General features: G+C 39.3%; 1 protein-coding gene across 1 annotated transcript in view; it reads right to left on the bottom strand.

Moving 5' to 3' along the window:
- SGPL1 (sphingosine-1-phosphate lyase 1) overlaps window positions 1-20,922 on the bottom strand; it is a 1,851,476-nt gene that overhangs the window by 1,340,366 nt on the left and 490,188 nt on the right. Inside the window, exon 3 of the mRNA XM_044055782.1 lies at window positions 1,692-1,759. Within this exon, the coding sequence (XP_043911717.1) occupies window positions 1,692-1,759 (68 nt within the window). The remainder of the gene's footprint in view (window positions 1-1,691; window positions 1,760-20,922) is intronic.

The following is a 20,922-nucleotide window of genomic DNA, read 5'->3' as shown; positions in this document are numbered from 1 at the left end:
ACCTGCATCCTTGACATCAAGTTTTGGTGGGGGCTGGACAAAGAAACATCCTCAGTGCCCCCAGAGTCCTTCTCCTTCGGCAGCTTATCCTTGCACTTCATAAGGATGATAGCCTGGGAAATGGGAGTTGCCACACCAAGTGAAGGCTCTGCCCTACTACAGTCCATGTGTTGTTGAAGAAACTCAGCCCTACATTTAATAGCCTGAGTTAAATCTGGTACAGAACAAACAGCTGGGAATACTGTACTGTGGTCAAAAGCAAAACAAGCAATAAGAGGGGAAGGCTCTGTGGGTAATCTCATTCCCACAAGAAATGCAGTTGTTAACCTTTTTAAACATTAATGCACATCCACAAAAAAATTGTGAAAGAGAAGGTCCCAACTGGATACTTATCTGTACATTTGTTACTGCTCTGGTAATTCAAGCCAACAGATGGACTGGTGATGCTGACAAACACAGTCTGGAGCACTGGACTACGCAGCAAGAAAGAACTAAAGATGGCATTGGTCAGTGCCCTCCTTTAAACCTGACATCGAACAGCCGAGAATGTCTGCCAACTGTAGGATGGTGAAACACTCTGGTATTTGGGCCAGCTGTGGGCTTCTGCACAGTGGAAGTCCCAAGACTCAGTACTGCAACACTGACTACGTCAGCCCCCACTCATGGTGAGTGCGAAACAGTGAAGTCAAGTTGAGCTTATTTTTTACAGTTAAAATGGAAGGACAATAGAGTTCATAGGTAGGTACTAGGTTATCGGCTCAAGGGCCTACGTAAGCCTAGCCAGCAAAGTTCCATAGCTTACGCCACCCAAAAAAGTTATTTTCCTGTGCCACTGTCCAGCACAGACACAGAAGTGATCCCCGGGGTGTATTTCCTATTTCCCATCCACTCATCAAGATTTTTCTTGAAGAATGCTAATGAAGAACTTTGCTTGACATAGATGGGTAGCTTGTTCCAGAGTATAGGAAGTCTCTGGGACAGGAATCTATCCCTCCAGCATGTCCCGTTTATTGTGGTGACAAGGTTTAGGTCCCTAGAGTGTGTAGCTCGGAGGGACTGGGATTTCTTTAGGTGTAGCATGTCCAACAGCTCTGGGTCTGACATAGCTTTATATGTTAGGCAGAGATCACCTTGGAGTAGGCGATATGCTACGGAGTAAAGCTGGAGTTTTTTGAGACGGTCAGTGTGGGTCACTTGTTTGAGGCCAGTAATCCTCTTTATGAGGTTCTTCTGTGGCCTTTCCAGCTGCTGCAGATGTCTTGTGAGGTACATTCCAAAAGGGGCGTTGTACTCTATAATGGGTCTAATGAGTGACGAGTAGAGGGGAACAATGACCTCTTTTTTCCTGGATGAAAACCCTTTTATGATGAGGTGTGCTACGTAGAAGGACTTCCTGACTACTATAACGATGTGACTATCAAAGGAGAGACTACTGTCCATCATAAGAGTAAATATTAAGGGAGACTTGGATGGCATAACATATCTAATTTTTTTTTTTTAATTTTACTGTTTTACTGTATTGCTATATTGTAATTAATCTGCACTGAACTATAGTAGCTGTAACTAGATTATGTTTAAGCTCTTTCTCAAGCAGGCAAACTTCCACAGAATTAAGTCTGCTCTGTTATCAATACAAACTTTTTTTTTTAAACAAGGAAAGAAAGAAACAGGCTCAGTGTTAACTTGCTCACCTGGGTTCCAATATATGGCAGTTTTCGCAATAATTTAAAAAAAACTTTCTTTATTCTTGCAGACAGACCTGAAAGGCAGAGGAATGTTTATTTTAGAAAGCAGAACATCAAATGAAAATGTTTTCATTACTAACAGATCAGCTACTAATCACATCATATAAAATGTTACAAAGCATGAAAGTTATAGTTACACAGTACAAACAGGTGACACTTATAAACTGTCTAAATAACTTAAATACATGTAGGTTAAACGCAGTACCTACTTAAAAAGGTACTTCTATTTTTTGATTATGTGTCAATAAGGGCCATATAACTGCAGATTTTACTAAGATTTTTTTTTCTATTAGAAATAGTGCACATCTTGGAAATGGTGAACCTTACCCTGCAGGTCAAAATTCTGCATTTCTCCCTGTTCATTAAGTTCTGCAATTTTTGACAAATTAACTTGATCCTTTAAAAGGTACCAGTAAAAAAAAAAAAAAAAAAAAAAAAAAGCACCTTCTGTCTAAAAGTTATCATTATAACACTGTAGTAAATCATAAGTTGTGTTAATCCATACATTTTTACAACAGATGTCCTTCATCCTTTTGATGGTCACTACTGGTCTCCCTCTTCAGAGTAGGCACCGATGATTGGTGGTGTGAAGATGCCATATAAACAAGCAGCATTTGCATACGTCCTCAGAAACACAGACCTCAGTTAATGTAGGCATATCTACCAAGGTCAATGTCTGGCTTCCTCAACACTGGCTCTAATATGGGTATCAGTAAAGAAAAATAAAGGATATTGTAGAAAACAGAGGGAATACAAAGGCACTAACTTCCAAAAAAAAAAATTATGGGCTCAAGCACAAGTCATCTTTTGCCGAGCATTAATAAAGGCCTTTGCAAACATGCATTAATAAAGGCCTTTGCAAACATGTGGTAGTCAATTTCTGGTGAAGGAATGGCAAGAGACTCGAACTTTACTGATAGTCCACAAATCAAGAAACCTATGGACAGAGACAGAACACAAACCAACAGTCCTGACCAGTTCAACAAATGACTCTTCAGAAACAATTTCTTCCCAAACCATGCATCCAATCTAATTTTGAACATTTCTATACTATCAATTTTTCTTAACTCCAAAGGTAAACAATTCCATCTCCTGCTCTTTTGTGAAATGTCCTAATGTTGAATGCTTCTGCCTTATATCAACCAACAACTGACTGTTCCTAGCATACTTCTTGTGAGTAATACAATTTATTTTAAGTAAACAAGTAAATTCTGAAAATCTAGATCAAATCACCCCAAAAATGTTTTAATAATGAATTGAGTTTCAGTTTACTTAACTTCATATAAACGAAAGTTATTTACTCACATAAACTAGCCTTGGAGTAGCATACTGCCATCACCTAGAATGATACTACAGTACAAGGACAAAATGATTGACTTCAACAATTGGCTAAGCTTCTGGTGTCATTCTAAGGGAATCCAGTATCTGCCTGCCTGGGATGACATGATCGATAGACAACAATGCTTTGCCAGAGATGACCTGCACCTGTCGTCCTTGGGATTCCGGATACTGGCAAAGGCTCTTGCCAAACCTATAGTGCCTTTTTTGGCAAGGTTCAAATGACAAATTCACCACCATAACAGGTAGAAGCAAGCAAAATCTGAGGGTAATGCTACTCCATGCAAGAAGTCTAAACCTCAAAATGCAGTCACTCGAGGCACTCCTTAAAATGGAGAACACTGACATCTGTGCAGTGACAGAGACCTGGTTCAAAGCTCCAGAGAGCACCCCTGCATTACCAGGCTATAATTCATACCACACCTTTCAGTCACCTAACCCGGACCGAAATGCTAAAGGCAGAGGCGTGTCCATATTCATTAAGGATATCCACACCTCCAAGCTAGTTACTCAGTATAATGCATCAGAGATTATCCAAGTTCAACTAACTCTGGGCAAGACTGCAATCCAGATTGTAGCTTGCTACAGACCCCCCCCCACCATGCCCCAGAATTCCAATTCCTCTTTTCTTGATTTACTGGAAAATATTAAGGTACAATCCAACACCCTAATTAATGGGTGATTTCAACTACCCCACCATTAACTGGGAAAACTACTCATATACCAACTCTTTTGCTCAGCGTTTTCTGGAATTCATCAATTCCAGCGCCTTGGATCAAATTATCCACACCCCCACCAGGGGCAGCAATATCCTAGACCTGGTCATCACCAACATGGGTGACCGGTGTTCCACACCAGAGGTCAGTTCCTCATTGGTCAGATCCGAACACAAGCTAATCACCCTAGACATCCACATCCCACTCCCACCCACCCCATTACGGAAACAACTGTAAAAAATTTCTCCAAAGCCAACTTTACGCTTCTTAAGACAGAAGTAGCAAACTTCATGACACCCATGCAGATGGACAATAGAGGTACGGCTGCTGAATCCTACACAAATGCACTTTATAAGCACTTACACGAGTGCCTGGAAAATTGCTATCCCTAACAGAACCAAGATGCTATCCTCCAAAAAAATGAAGCCAATCTGGTGGTCCTCTGCCATAAACAAACTCTACAAAAGAAGAAAGAAACTGTTGCAAAAAAAAAAAAAAGAGTAAAATCCCATGAATGGAGGAACTCCCTGGTCAGCCTCAGTAAGAAGCTGAGATCCCTCATAAAATCCTCCAAAGCTAGTAATGAAAACAAAATCGCCACTGATTCTAAAGACAACCACAAAGCATTCTATAGCTATGTTAAGAATCTCAATGGCAACACTCAGATCTGCTCTGAGTTACAACACAATGGCACTAAATATACAGAACAAACTGATATTACCAACATCCTGGCAGACAGGTTCAGTGCTAACTTTACCCCTCTCTCACCCCCTAAAGGACCCATCTCTATACTGGAAGAATGCAAAGTTCCTGTAATCACGGCTGCAAACGTAAAAACCTCACTCTCCAAAGCCAAGAACACAGCATCCATGGGACCTGACAACATCCCAGGCTGCCTTCTACATGAACTACAAAATGAACAGGCACCCCTCCTAAGTATCATGTTCAGTCATAGCCTCATCTCAGGCTTTGTGCCCATTGAATGGCAAACTGCGACGGTTATCCCACTCCACAAAGGGGGGAGCCACGACAGACCCTGGGAACTACTGCCCCATTAGCCTGACAAGCCTGGTCTGCAAGGCCATGAAACATATAATCATGGAACTCAAACAAAGACACTGGAGATCTTCAAACTTTGGACCCCACACAGTTCGGGTTTGTAAAAGGCAGATCATGTCTCCTAAACCGGACAGACTTCTTTGAAGCGGTCACCAAAGACAGAGATGAGGGTAAGGTGGTTCAACACCATCTCCCTCTCTGGCATTATAGACAAACTCACTAAACTAGGTATAAATCCCTATGTCACAAGATGGGTTGCCAACTGGCTTACTGACAGAACCCACACTGTGAAAGTAGCAGACTCCAAATCAGACTTCAGACCAGTGACAAGTGGAGTACCACAGGGTTCAGTCCTGGGTCCTCTCCTGTTTGGTATCTACTTCTCTGAAGTACAGGCTAACACAGAATGTCTTTGGCTAACTAAGTTCGCAGATGACTACAAACTAGGAGCCATAATCGGGACTCCTAACTATGTGGACATCCTACAAAAGGGCCTAATTGGGACGGATGCCTGGTGTCAAAGCCATGGCCTCAAGCTCAATGTCAAAAAGTGCATTGTCATCTCCTTTGGTAAAAACTCTGTACCCATGAACTATCACATAGGTGGTAGTCTACTTAACACCAAAAGTGTGATAAGAGACCTTGGGACACAGGTGGACAGTAGTCTCTCCTTTGATAATCACATTGCCACAGTGGTCAGGAAATCCTTCTATGTGGCACACCTCATCACAAAAGGTTTCTCATCCAGAAAAGAGAGGTCATTGTTCCCCTCTACTCATCACTCATTAGATTCATTATAGAGTACAACACTCCTTTTGCTATGCACCTCACAAGACATCTACAACAACTGGAAAGGCCGCAGAAATACCTCACAAAGAGGATTACTGGCCTCAAAGAGATGCACTACGCAGACAGTCTCAAAAAACTCCAGCTTTACTCAGTCACACATCGCCTACTCAGAGACGATCTCTGCCTAACATACAAAGCTATGTCAAACCCAGAGCTGTTGGACATGCTCCACTTAAAGAAATCCCAATCTCTCCGAGCTACACGCTCTAGGGAACTAAACCTTGTCACCACAATAAACAGAACATGTGGAGGGATAGATTCCTGTCCCAGAGACTTCCCATACTCTGGAACACACTACCTATGTCAAACAAAGTTCCTCATTAGCACTCCAAGAAAAATCTTGATTGGATGGAAAATAGGAATTCACCCCGGGGATCACTTCTGTGGCTCTGCTTGACAGGGGCACAGGAAAATAATTTTCTTGGGTGGCGAAAGCCAGGGTACCTTTTTGGCTAGGCTTGTATAGGCCCTAGGGCCAATAGCCTAGTACCTACCTATAAACCTATGAACAACCGATTTATGTTGTCTGTTTCTGTCCTCACTCAATATATGGGTCTTGAGTTGGATCCGTCAGCTACTTTTAAGCTTTAGGATCCTTTGCTCAGACTCCTCCCCTTACCCACAATCCCCCATGTTAGCTGAAGTATCTCAGACAGAGTTTGCTCCCAGGAAAAAAGGCAAGAATACCATTGTCTAAGGTAAATGTAACCGCTGAAAAACTATGTCTTGATAAGGAACCTCTACTAGTTGAGATTAAGTCAGCCAGAATAGTCCAGAAACTAGAATGTCAAATGACATGAGACACTTGAAAGGGAAAAGGTGGGTGGGGAGTTGAAAAAGCATGGAAACAGACAACACCATTATATCATTATGGTGAGTACATAACCTTCATATCTGATGGTGTCTTTTATGTCTGTTCCTCAACACAGGGGACATGGTCCCCAGTTACTGTAACACTTGAGTGGTCTTATGGAAGGATATTCTGGAGCACATCTGAACCAAAGATGCTCTTGATCGAGACTGTATATACAATTTGAAATGTGAAATAAAGGTATGGACCTTAGACCAAGTAGCTGCTGCACAAATGTCATCAACAGGTACTCTGGAAAAGAACGCTGTCAACAAAGTAACTGATTCAGCAGAGTGGGTTTATGGAGGAATACGTAGAGACAAACCCATTTGTTTGTAAACACAAGATATATACTCGAACAAAAAAGAGTGTAACTTTGGATACTCCCTTTCCAATTTTGATAGAGGATTACAAAATAAACACAATCAGTTTTCTTGAAGGCTCTGGTCTGATGTAAACAGAATCCATCTAACACTGAACACCTAGTAAATGTCATGAGTATTCATCTTTATTTGAAAATTTTGGGGAAAAACATAAGAAGATTTATGGATTGGTTGATATAGACTCAGAAGCCACCTCTGGAAGAAAAGAAGGGTTGGTTCTCAAACACACTGTCTTTGTGAAAAATCAAGTATGGACATTTTGCAGACAAGGCACGGAGCTCAGAAAGTTTCCTGGCAGTACTAACAGCAACTAAGAACAGAGTTTCCATGACAAAGGTTTTCAATCAACTTTAGAAGCAGGTAAATGGTGAACTAGTTTGGGCTTGCAATAAAATGGCAATAATGCAGTAATGTACAGTTGTGTGCCCTTACCATAAATGTAGATGTTCTAGTGTATTCACTGTTGCAGACATCGCATGTGGGTTACCCCTGCTGTGGTAGTCCTCGGCTGGCCCGAATACCAGAGTCAATGTTTTTCTGCATCGGCTGCTGTCGCTTGCTGGCTGACGTCAGGTTGTCAGTGCTATAAAGGAAGGCAGCCAACACCATTACACCCGTTTTTCTTGCTCTAACTAGTCAGAGGCCCAAGTAAATATAGTGAAGTGGTCCTGGTGGCTAAAAGCCACCGTAAGAAACTTATGTCTCTCTAAAGAAAGAAGATAGACGGGGGAAGGAGGGTGGAAAACCAGGACTGCAACAGTGAATACACTCGAACATCTATATTTATGGTAAGTGTACACAACTGTACTATGTTCTTCGTGTTTCACTGTTGCAGTCATCACCTGTGGGAGGATTCCCAAAGCTGAGGAGAGGGGTGGTAGGATTAGTAAGAGACCTAGGAATGGGTCAGCATGCCCTGCAGAACTTGCTAGGCAAACCCTTCCCTAGCCTTAGAAAATAAAGGTAGGTGGTAATGTTTGGTAAAGGTATGGACAGAGGTCCAGGTGGGAGCTTCCAGGATGTCCCTGGTGAGAACCCCTCTGAGGATTGATGTGAAAGTGGAGGCTGCTCTTGTGGAATGGGTTTGAATAGACTTGGGGGGGGGGGGTTCCCATGCAAACTGTAGCAGAAATGGATACAGTGTGATATCCATTTGGAAATGGTTTGTTTGGAGATGGGCTTCCACTCTGCTCCTGGGGCAAAGCTGACAAGTAGTTGGTCTGTTTTCCTGAAGGGTTTAGTATGATCCAGATAGTGTCTGAGCTGTCTGTGCATGTCCAGTGAGTGCAGAATTCTTCCCCCCTTGTTTTGACAGTTAGGAAGGAAGGTGGGTAGATGTATGGCCTTGTTGAGAGTTACATTAGATACCACCTTGGGCATAAAGGAGGGATTAGTCCTCAGGGAGACCCTGTCTGCATGGAAGATGATGAAGAGCCCAATGGCCATCAGAGCCTGAAGTTCTGAAACCCTTCTGGCTGAGGTAATAGCTAGGAGAAAAGCAGCCTTCCATGTGAGGTAAATTAGTTCTGCTGAAGCAGCAGGTTCAAAGGGTGGTAAAGTTAGTTTTTCCAAAACTTAATTCAGATCCTAGGCTGGAGTGTGTGGCCTTCTGGGAGGTCTGACATTAGAAGCCCTCTGAGAAATTGTTTAATCAAAGGATGGGAAAACAGGGACTGTTCTGTAACAAAATGAGCTGAAATGGCTGAGCCATGGATTTTAATTGAGGAGAAGGAAAGGCCACTATTAAGTAGCTCTGCTAGGAAGTCCAGGATAAGAGAGATGAAAGGTTGTGAGATACTGTCCCCTCTGGACTGGCTCCAGGAGCATAATATTTTCCATTTTCCTACATAACATTTTCTGGTGCTGGAACTTCTGGACTCTGTAATAATGTCTAGGACCCATTTGCTCAACAGGGGCCCCTTGTTTGCCTTTAGAGCATTAGCCATGCTTTATAAATCTTACAAGTAGTGGGTTTCTGGGAAGTTAGAATGTGAACAACTAAGAATGGAAACTTGGATTATCTAGCCATTATAGGAATTACAGAAACCATGTGGTCAACTTGAGGGACTGAATGTCCATGTGAGATAACCACGACAGGTGAGTTAGTAGATCTGTAGCTGAGCCCAGTACCCAAGCAGGGTGTACTAGATGAGGTCAGAGGAAGAGAAATCATATCTGTTGAGGCTAGTAAGGGGCTATGTGGATGAATGTGATCTTCTTCGCCAGTGCCTTCTTTCAAAATTTTGGAATCAGAGAGATGGGAGATGAGATATAAAGGAGTCCTGGGGGGCCAACTGTGGGAGAAGGCATCCCCCCAGTGACTCCTCTTCCTGGGGCATCAGAGAAAAGAAATTTGTTTAAAACAGATTTTTGCCTAACGAAAAGAAAACTGCAGATAAATCATTCCTCAGTCTTTCACAATTAGTCAGAAGAAACTTTAAACATAAGAGCTTGACAACTCAAAATTCTGAGAATCAAAGTTGCAGAAGTCCACACTTTCTCATATCTATCAATAAGGGTAGTGTTGCCCGTCCTTCTCTAACACTGAAGACAAGCAGGCAGGGTATTTCATTTAGATGCTTTATTACATAAAAACACATCAGGATGGATAGCAGCATCATAAAATATGAACAAACTGGTTAAGAGACAGACCTCACACACATACATCCTTACATCTCAACAGCTAACTACAAAATGGCAGTCTATCTTGCACGTGCTCAGTATTTACACACGTGCAAGCCTTTGGATAGGTTCTTAAAGGCATATACACACATAATGTTCTACATCCCCCCCTCTTAAAAAGATTTTATACAAAACAATATCAGAGTTAGACATGCATTACTATATACATTAGAAACAAAACACAATGTTCATATCCAAGTTGTTTCACACCTGCTACGAGTTTAGAGATGTGACCATACCTTGTAACATAACGATCTGAACCAAATTTAGCAACAGGGACAGTCTTCGGTGCACAACTCGTTTCAGGAACTTCTGGATTCATCACAGGAACGGGAATGTCCTCTGGAACTTCCTCTGGAATTGGAACATTGGACAATTCACTCTGAGATAAAGAGTCTTTCTCACAGGCTATGTGCTGTGGTACTGACTCAGACACTGGTCACAAATGCTTCCGATTCAGCCTAAAGATTGCTCCTTCTGATTCCACAATGTACGACCTCGGCTCTGGACCAGTATTCTTCACAAGACCAATCCGATCATAACCTTTGGATGTCTGCATCTTTACCACTTCTTCTCGTAATGGATTGAGCAGTTTTCTGGTCTTTTCAAAGCAGGCCTTCTGGGCTAAACACTTCAACAGATTAGCTTTCACTGACCTGTTCTTGACACATAGAACCAACAACTGACTACTGACTAGTAATTTGGTTCTGGTTTGTCGACAATAGTCTCTGAGCAGGTGAACTAAGGAGTTTATCATGAGGAACATTTCTGAGATTCCAGAGATTTAAGAAAACATCACTATTATCTCATTTTGATTTCTCTGGTAACTGTTTTGCACTTTGAAGCGCATGTTCTGTCAAACCATTTGACTGCAGGTACACAGGGCTACTTGTGACATGAGTAGTCCCATTCCTCAGCAAGTCTTTTGAACTGTTGGCTTGTAAACTGCGTGCCATTGTCAGAAATAGCTTTGTGCGGACTACCATGTACTGCAAAATGACTCTTCATCTTAGTTATGAATGCACTGGATGCTAGGTTAGGAAGTAAGTAAATTTTGAACCAAATGGTGTAAGAGTCTACTAGCACCAAATAATGTTGACCACTCCACTCAAAGACATCAGTGGCTACTGTTGATCAAGGTAGTTTCGGAATTTGGTTAAGCTGAAGTGGCTTCCATCTGTTGATGTGACTTTGTACTACTACATACAGAACAGGATGAAAGTACTCTCACAATGTCTTGTGACATAGAAGACCAAAACTCTAGTCCTCTCACCTTTCTTTTGGTAGATTCGGTTCCTAGGTGACCATGATGCAAGACAGTAATGTACTCTGGTCACAAGGATTTTGGAACAAATACTTTTGGACCTTTCCTAATGATACCTTTGTCAGACAAAATCTCATCACTGTATGGAAAATAAGGTTGCACTGCTTGAGGTAAACTAGATTGTTTTCATGGCCATCCTTGATTGATAAAGTGGCTGAGCCTCTGTAGAAGTGAATCTGTGGTTGTGTGATCTCAGCTCATCAAGATGTGTGGAAGAAATATGTCCCACTTCCATGACTTCAAACTAAAGGTTCTCATTCTCATGCTGTTCTGTGGTGTTTCTGGGCAATCTGGATAAGGTACTAGCAAGATAAAGAAGTTTGCCTTTTTGGACACAAGACTGAAATTATACTTTTGCAATCTCAGCTTCATATGTTGCAGGCTGGCTGGAGCTGAATGCATAGGCTTTCTCAAGATAGTGACTAGAGATTGGTAGTCTGTTTCGATCTGGATAGGTCTACCATAAACATAATCATGGAACTTCGAACATGCAGACACAATTGCCAAAAACTCTTTCTCGCTCTGGGCATACTGCATCTCAGTTTAGGTAAGAGTGCTCGATGCATAGGCATATTGTAGAATGACTACACCAAACAAAAATTTAGAAGCATCACAGGAAAGTGTAACTGGCTTGTGAACATCACAGTATCTGACAGTTGGTGTACTAGCAATTCACTGTTTCAGGACATCATATGCTCTTTGGTGATTGCCTAACCAAGACCAGGAACCATCTTTACGTGTCAGCTCTCTAAGCAGTGCTGAAAGTTGGCTTAAGTCTGGAATGAACTTGCCTAGGTTGCTGACCATGCCAAGAAAACATTGCAGGGCGTGAAATTGTCTGGAGCTGGCATCTCAAGAATGGCTGTTTGTTTAGACGGGTCTGGTCATAAGCCTGAATTGATAAACAAGTGACCAACATAAGTAACTTCTTGTAGCCTGAATTTGCATTTGTATGGACTGAGCTAAAGATTCACTCGAAGTGCCCTTTCCAAAATCTTCTCTGAGGTTTCTGTCATGTTCTGCTTCATCATGACCTCCTATTAGTATGTCGTCTACTATAACAGCACAAGGATACCTGAAAAAAATTGTTCCATTGCTCGTTGAAAGACTTCACTTGCTGAATTTATCCCAAATGGCATTCTCAAAAATCTGTACCTGCCAAACTGAGTACTGGAAGTAGTGAGCAACAAGGACTTTTTGTCAAGCTGAATTTGCCAAATGAACTCTGCATCTATGCATTTAACACAGAAAAAATAGTGGCATTTGGCATAAAGGCTGCGATTTCTTCAACTGTGCACATTGGATGATGAGGTCTTTTTAGCCCTTTGTTCAAATCTTGTGGATCAATACATATTCTGATGTCATCTGAGCTTTTCTTATGAGCTATCATCATGGTAGATTCCCATTCAGTTGAAGTTTCAACTGAACAAATCACATCTTTGTCACACCATTTTACCTAACTTGGCTTTGACTCTGTCCTGCATGGCTCTTGGAACTTTTCGTTCAGGCCTGATAACTGAACTGACCTCTAGGTCTCACTTCATGGAGTACACAACTGGAGGTTTGCCACTGAATGTCTTCAAAGACACCAGCATAGAAAGAAAAAATGTACTGGGTGAAATTTGAATAGTGGTCTTTTAAACTAACTTGGTGGACTTCCTTATTAAATTAAAGCACTTCCATTTTCAAACCGTCTCTGAGCCCTGATGACGACTGGACATGCCTTTTGACCACATAAAATAACAAGTCGCAGCTTCTTCCAGCACAGTAACATGAAAGCACTACTGAGCCTTCAGTCTGAATTTCTTCACCTCCATAAGCAACAAGCTTCGTACACCTTGCCAAATCAAGCCTTTCACCATGACACACTCTGGCAAATGCTTCTACTGACATAACATTGCACTTGGAACGTATGTCAACTTTGAGCTCTGTGGGTTTGCCATTTATCTGAACAGTACAAAATACTTCATTCTTTGCCCTTAAATCTACTGCATTGACTGTTTCATGAAGCACTGACACACCATCAACATAAAGAGTAGGGTTGCAGCTTTCAAATTAATCAACACATTTCTTAAAATGCTCCCTTTTAATAAAAGAATGCGGACCTTTTGAGTTACAAAACCTTTTGAAATGGCTCCATTTACTGCATTTGTGGCATTGTTGACCAAAAGGTAAACATTTTTCCCTTTTAGATTCATGACTTTCACCACAGTTATGGCGGTTGGCAATGAAACTGGGTTGGGGTCCATGCTTTTGAGTTAGCTGACAAACTCTTATGCTTCACTGAGACTGTATGAACTCTGGAATTTGCTGGAAAGCTCTGGGGTTTACCAGTAAGTGCTGCAAGGACCACAGTTGCTGCTATGCGCTTGCTGCAGGGGCCACAGTCGCTGCTATGCGCTTGGGCCTGTTTCTTTTAAGTATGTGCTGCATATTATCAACATGAGTGTTATCACTGTGCCTTCTAGAGCTGTTCTCATTTGTAAGCATATGTGTGCTTTTCTGTGTGTTCATATATCTGAATATAAAAAAATTCCATTGAGTCCTACTACTACGCTATCTTCTCTGTAAAACAACGAAGAATACAGAGGAAACACAGTGCAGGCTCCAGATAAACAATGCTTATTATAAAACAACTCGCTGAGATGAAAAAAGTTTAAAAAATAATTCCAGACCAATACATCAGTAAATGTACTTCCAAGATAAAACCTTAAAGTTGGACAAAGAGTTAAGCGCTTTCACCTACATAATGTAGGCTTCCTCAGAACTAAGGTATTCAGGTGCTACAGTGTTTAAATAACTTTTTTGGCACCAAAAATTAGTGACAGCCCTTAAAGTCACATTGCTCTATTATTTGAATATAACACTGAGCATCCTGTTGTTGTTACATCTACACAATATTAAGTCTTTGTATTCCATTGTTTCATTACATTACAATAAATCAATAATTAAAAACCAGATATATGAATAAAATATATTATTATTTGAAATAATATACTGTTTAAAAAAACATTTATGCACTATTCTTATACAACAAACACATTCGGATGTGTATACCTTAATGTAATGACTTCTTAGGGGCTACTATTCTCTACTTTGTGTAAAAATAAACCTTACATCAGCTGTTTTGTTATAATAATAATGTGCCAACTACTATATTCTACGATCTTCCTCTGGCTATTTCTTCCAGTTCACTAAATATTAAACCATCTTCCTAATACTGAACTTATACAATATGTGTTAGAATTGAATGCCCCAAGCTACGTTTCTTATATTCTTGATGTTCTATGTAAAAATATAGGTTTGATTGAAATATTATCGTTCAATCTTGGTGTATTCGAAGCATCTGTAAGAAGTTGCCACCATACTTCTCTATAACTTAGAAAATCTTTTCTGTTACCTCCTTTAGGATTGTGTTTAATATGTTCTAATATGGCAAATTTAAAATTATGTTCCACCCCTAACTTTTCTATATGCCTATTCAAGGCATTATTCACATCCTTTTTCCTTATACTATATAGGTGATCGTAAATTTGCCTTTTGAAAGCTCTCTCAGTCTTACCTATATAGCATCCAGGGCATATTTTACATTTTGCCATATATATTACAAAATTAGTATTACAATTACCTGTTTTAAACTTAATTTTAGTCTTATTTGTATTTCCAAGTACAATCTCTTTTTCTTCCATTATAACTCCACATTGGTTGCAGTTTCCACACTTTGTAATTGCCTTACTGGAGAGGTCTATGTTACTATATATATTGTTCTCCCCTTTCTCTAACATCCTCTTTAAATTCTTTCCCATTTTATATACAAAATGAGGTCTGTCTCCTATTAATCCAACCAAATTTTAATCCACCATAAGTAATCTCCAATGACTCTCCATAATTTGCTTAATATAGTGTACATAAGGGCTATATTCTAACACACATGCTTGTTGATATTCCGCTGTGTTTATTTTTAAATTAGTACTATCTCCACAACCTCTGCCTCAATTATAACTCCCTAATAGTGGAGTGTATTTTTTACCCCACTGCTGAATTACATATTGTTTCACATCCCTCATCATTCTCTTGTCATATCCCCTTTCTTCAAATAGCCCTGTTATGTATTCCATTTCATGTATCATTTCGTCATATCTTGATGTCATATGAGCTAACCTTGTACACTGCCCTTTGTATATGTTGTACAATAATTTTTGGGATGATTACTTGTATATTGTAAATAGTCATTGGTGAATGTGCTTTTCCTATATGTGCAAGATTTGAAACCTTCACTATCATGTGAAATGAATGTGTCTAAATATGCTATACCGTTGGTACTAACTGAATGTGTGAATTTTAAAAATTCACTACTAGAATTCAAAAAGGAAATAAATGTTTCCAATTCATTCATATCACCATCCCACAAAATGTAAATGTCATCTAAGACCCTCGTATAATGAGTCACATGTTTAAACATGTCATTAGGGAATAAAACTGTTTCTTCCCAATCCAACATAACTAAATTAGCAAATATCGGTGTGCAAGTTGAACCCATTGCTACACCTTTCTTTGTCTATAATATTCCCCTTCATAATAAATATAGTTATGTTCAAGTACCATGGACATACAATCCATAATCAGACATGTCTTGTCCCAATCAATATTAATGTGTTTTCTTATAAATGAATCTAATCCTAAGTTCTTTGGAATAAAAGAAAACAAGTCAATAACATCTATTGTTACATATGTAAGTTTACTATAATCCTCTTGTATAGGGTAGTTACCCAAAAAGTCCCAGGAGTCCTTAATTAGATGAGGGATGTGATTATAGATGTCCTTCCACCACATATATACAGCTACACCAAGGGGAAAAGTTTTCGCCTGACTCCCTGAGACAATGGGTCTAAATGGTGGATTAATTGTATTTTTATGTATCTTGGGTATTCCCACTAGTGTAGCTAATACAGGATGTTGCACTTTAAAAAAATCATACACCTCTGTATTAATCCGATTGTCTATCCAAAATTCTTCAATGTATGAGTCTATACGTTGGTATGCTATATTTATCTCGTTCAAGGAAACAGAATGGTAGTTCCCTGTTTGTGTCAATATAACAAACATTTTGTTTGAGTATTCCATCTGGTCATATATAACCACACCACCCCCTTTATCCAGTTTCATAACACGGATATTATAGACTATAAGTTAGTACCAACGGTATAGCATATTTAGACACATTCATTTCACATGATAGTGAAGGTTTCAAATCTTGCATATATAGGAAAAACATATTCTCCAATGACTATTTACAATATACAAGTAATCGTCCCAAAAAATGATTGTACAACATATACAAAGGGCAGTGTATAAGGGTAGCCCGTATGACATCAAGATATGATGAAATGATACATGAAATGGAATACATAACAGGGCTATTTGAAGAAAGGAGATATGACAAGAGAATGATGAGGGATGTGAAACAATATGTAATTCAGCAGTGGGGTAAAAAATACACTCCACTATTAGGGAGTTATAATGGAGGCAGAGGTTGTGGATATAGTACTAATTTAAAAATAAACACAGTGGAATATCAACGAGCATGTGTGTTAGAATACAGCCTTTATGTACACTTTATTAAGCAAATTATGGAGAGTAACTGGAGATTACTTATGGTGGATGAAAATTTGGTTGGATTAATAGGAGACAGACCTCACTTTGTATATAAAATGGGAAAGAATTTAAAGAGGATGTTAGAGAAAGGGGAGAACAATATATATAGTAACATAGACCTCTCCAATAAGGCAACTACAAAGTGTGGAAACTGCAACCAATGTAGAGTTATAATGGAAAAAAAACAGAGATTGTACTTGGAAATACAAATAAGACTAAAATTAAGTTTAAAACAGGTAATTGTAATACTAATTTTGTAATATATATGGCAAAATGTAAAACATGCCCTGGATACTATATAGGTAAGACTGAGAGAGCTTTCAAAAGGCGAATTTACGATCACCTATATAGTATAAGGAAAAAGGATGTGAATAATGCCTTGTATAGGCATAGAGAAAAGTTAGGGGTGGAACATAATTTTAAATTTGCCATATTAAACACAATCCTAAAGGAGGTAACAGAGAAGATTTTCTAAGTTATACAGAAGTATGGTGGCAACTTCTTACAGATGCTTCGAATACACCAGGATTGAATGATAACATTTCAATCAAACCTATATTGGTACATAGAACATCAAGAATATAAGAAACGTAGCTTGGGTATTCAATTCTAACACATATTGTATAAGTTCAGTATTAGGAAGATGGTTTAATATTTAGTGAACTGGAAGAAATAGCCAGAGGAAGATCGTAGAATAGAGTAGTTGGCGTATTATTATTGTAACAAAACAGTTCATGTAAGGTTTATTTTTATACAAAGTAGAGAATAGTAGCCCCTAAGAAGTCATTACATTAAGGTATACACATCCGAATGTGTTTGTTGTATAAGAATAGTGCATAAATGTTTTTTTAAACAATATATTATTTCAAATAATAATATATTTTATTCATACATCATGTTTATAATTATTGATTTATTGTAATGTAATGAAACAGTGGAATACAAAGACTTAATATTGTGTAGATGTAACAACAACAGGATGCTCAGTGTTATATTCAGAGTGATGCAACTTTAAGGGCTATCACTAATTTTTGGCGCCAAAAAGTTATTTAAACACTGTAGCACCTGAATACCTTAGTTCTGAGGAAGCCTACATTATATGTAGGTGAAAGCGCTTAACTCTTTGTCCAACTTTAAGGTTTTATCTTGGAAGTACATTTACTGATGTATTGGTCTGGAATTCTTTTTTAAACTTTTTTCATCTCAGCGAGTTTTTTATAATAAACATTGTTTATCTGGAGCCTGTACTGCGTTTCCTCTGTATTTTCCATTGTTTTTCAGAGAAGATAGAGTTCATATATCTGACAAATTTCAATGGCCTTATTCAAAGTTAAATCAGTGTCACAAAGCAAAATCTTTTTCACAGCATAATCTTTAATACCACATGAAAGTCTGTCCTTTATCAGCTCTTCCCTTAAATCACCAAATCTGCACATTTTAGCCTTATTTCTCAAGTCAGTTATACATAATGAAAAAGTTTCACCAGGCTTTTGATCCCTTGTGTAAAGTGCCTTTCCATTGTTAACATTTGTCCGTGGGTTACACATTTCTCTGAATTTATGTTTTAAGAACTCAGGGTCCTCCCGTGATTCACTACAACAATATGACGGTTTCCCTCCTCTCCTGTATAGATAGCCAGTGCATACACAAATGAATGTTCCATTTCCATGGCTTCTGACTCAGCCAAATTAAGTAGAATAAATGCCTTTGTACTGTCATCTTTACCAGAAAATGCAGCCTGTACGAAAATGTCGTACTCCTGCTAAAACGCTCTCCAGTTCTCAGCAATATTACTGTCAAACACAATTGCAATGGGTTTTCAAAATCCATCTGCCATGCCAACAGAGTATGTACAAACGCATTGAAAATATGGCCCTTGTAATTATGTACGAACAAACTGTTCTGTGAGCTTGTAACATTCAAATGCACAATAAACTCTTCGAAATATTGTAGTTTGCGAAATATACTCTGTAATGGCTGTACTTTGTGAAATAGTTTTACTGTAACATTGCAAAAAACTTGCGAACACTTTATACACTTCTGATAATTTGAATATCTTTGCTTAATACGAAAAATACATGCTTTGCGAAAATTGGGTTGTTTCCTTCATTTTATTTGTTTTATGGAATCCGAACTTTAGTTCCAACATTTTCTGTAGTAATTTGAATATTTTTATTAATATCATACATATCGGTTTATACGAATATCATTTAGAATGTTCTGTATGCCTCGCTTCATATTTTGCAAATAAGAAATACTGTTGAGTTAAGTTTTAATATCTAAAATTCGTTTCTAATCTGTTTTGCGAAGTATGCATATTATAGGGATGATTCACTGCTGTATATTCCTCCATTTCTAATCGGTTGCCTCAGGGCTGTAACTCCAGATCACTTTTCTGACACCATGTCACTTGTCCTTCTCTAACACTGAAGACAAGGAGGCAGGGCATTTCATTTAGATGCTTTAATACATAGAAACACATCAGGATGAATAGCAACATCATAAAATACGAACAAACTGGTTAACAGATAGACCTTATAAACATACATGCTTACACCTCAACCGCTAACTACAACATGGCAGTCTAGCTTGCACGTGCTCAGTATTTATACACTTGTGCAAGCCCTTGGGATAGCTTCTTAAAGGTATATACACACACACTGAACTACAGGTAGGATTGGAATTGACTAGGTGCTGAATAGCAGTGGGATCAACTAGAGCTATAGCTGCTGGGTCAGGTTTGGGAATGGTGCATAAAAACTTAAAAGACTGAGGAAATTTATATGTCCTATCTGTCTTTTTAGGGATATCTGGCTAACTATCAGGAAACTTGCACGCAGTTAGACATGCATCCTCTAAAGCAGACAGAACAAAAGAAATGGGTGTAAGTTCTGGAAAATCCTTCCGTAACAACAAAGTATTTTCAGAGGGATCAAGAAACCTCAATGTTCTCCCACTGAGAACACTGATACATTCTATCAGTAGTCTCAGAGAAAGAAACCCTAAAAGGGAGAATCAGAAAGTGAGCTCTATTCCAAGTCTGAATCAGAAATCTGAAGAAAAAACCCTGTATCCCATCCCTGCATCTTCTTGTTCAGATTCAGAATCTTGCATCTTTCCAAGAAAAGAGGTATCCCTTTTTCTTTTACCAGAAAACTATTTTGCAAGAAGGATCAATAGCTTGAATTAAACACTGAGACAGACCCAATAAACTACTCCTATCTAAAGAAATTTAAGGAGCAGTACATACATGCTTGTTTGCTGTTTCTTTTTTACTGGAAAAATTGGGTCACGTTATTAATGGCAGCAGCTTTCCCAGGGATGGGTACAGCATTCTGATACAACAGGGAAACCTTCCCTGTTCCCTCTCCCAGGACAGACAAGAGTGGCTGTCCCTTGACCACTGAGGGGACCCCAATAGCCACAGAGGATTTGGCTAACCTTGGTCCATACTAAGTGTAGGTGCCACACTACAGGGATCAGGGATAAAGATGAATGGTCTGAGGTACAATAAATGGCCAAAGCAGAGTCACCCACTAGCAGCTCAGGCAAATTGCTAGCCTGCTGTAGTGACAAGGGCTGCTTGCTTAATTTTTCCATTTTGTGGCTGGAAGGAGGAATGACGGTGGGACTGGTACTCTGTCCTATGGTCAAACCAAAAATGGTGGCTTTTTCCCAGGGAAGACCAGCAGCAAATTCTGGCAAATACTATCAGTCTACACAAGGTATTTTTTCTGTAAAAACAGTAAAAAGTTCATTCTTCACAGAAAAAAAATGTTTTTCAGTTAAACTTTACACCAATTTAAAACTAACAGGAAAAATGAGTGTTCTGTTTAAAAGTATGTTACAGTTGCATGACAGTCCCTTAAAGCACAACACTCCTAGCTTTAAAATACATTTCCCGAAGAGGAAAGTAATAAAACAGCAACACAAACAAGAAAATGGAAGGGTTTTTTCCCCAAAGAAACTTATCTGCTGTGCAAAGGAACAGCACAACAGCCAACAACCAATCCTCAAATGTCTCAGAGGAGCACACTCTTTCTGGCAGTACACCGCTGAAGGGCTTCGTGCCCAAACTTGTCTTTTAGTCAGCTTAGCTTGAGTTGCCTGACAGTTTGGGTATGTGGAAGGTGCCCTAAAGCCTTGGAAGCTGGCCAGCTGTTACATCCTTTGCAGGATATAACCCAATCAATCGAAGGCTGCTGCAGCAGTGCTCAATATGCTGCACATTCTTAACTTACCTGAGATCTTGGGTGGAATTATGACAGGATCCCTCTGAGAAAAAAAGTTTTAAGTACAGTTTTGGTTCTAGAAATGATGT

This window comes from Protopterus annectens, chromosome 14.part0 (assembly GCF_019279795.1).
Source record: "Protopterus annectens isolate FY-2018-M chromosome 14.part0, PAN1.0, whole genome shotgun sequence".
NCBI lineage: Eukaryota > Metazoa > Chordata > Ceratodontiformes > Protopteridae > Protopterus > Protopterus annectens.
The sequence above is the reverse complement of the archived record's forward strand: the minus strand, read 5'-3'. Positions and strand labels throughout refer to the sequence as shown.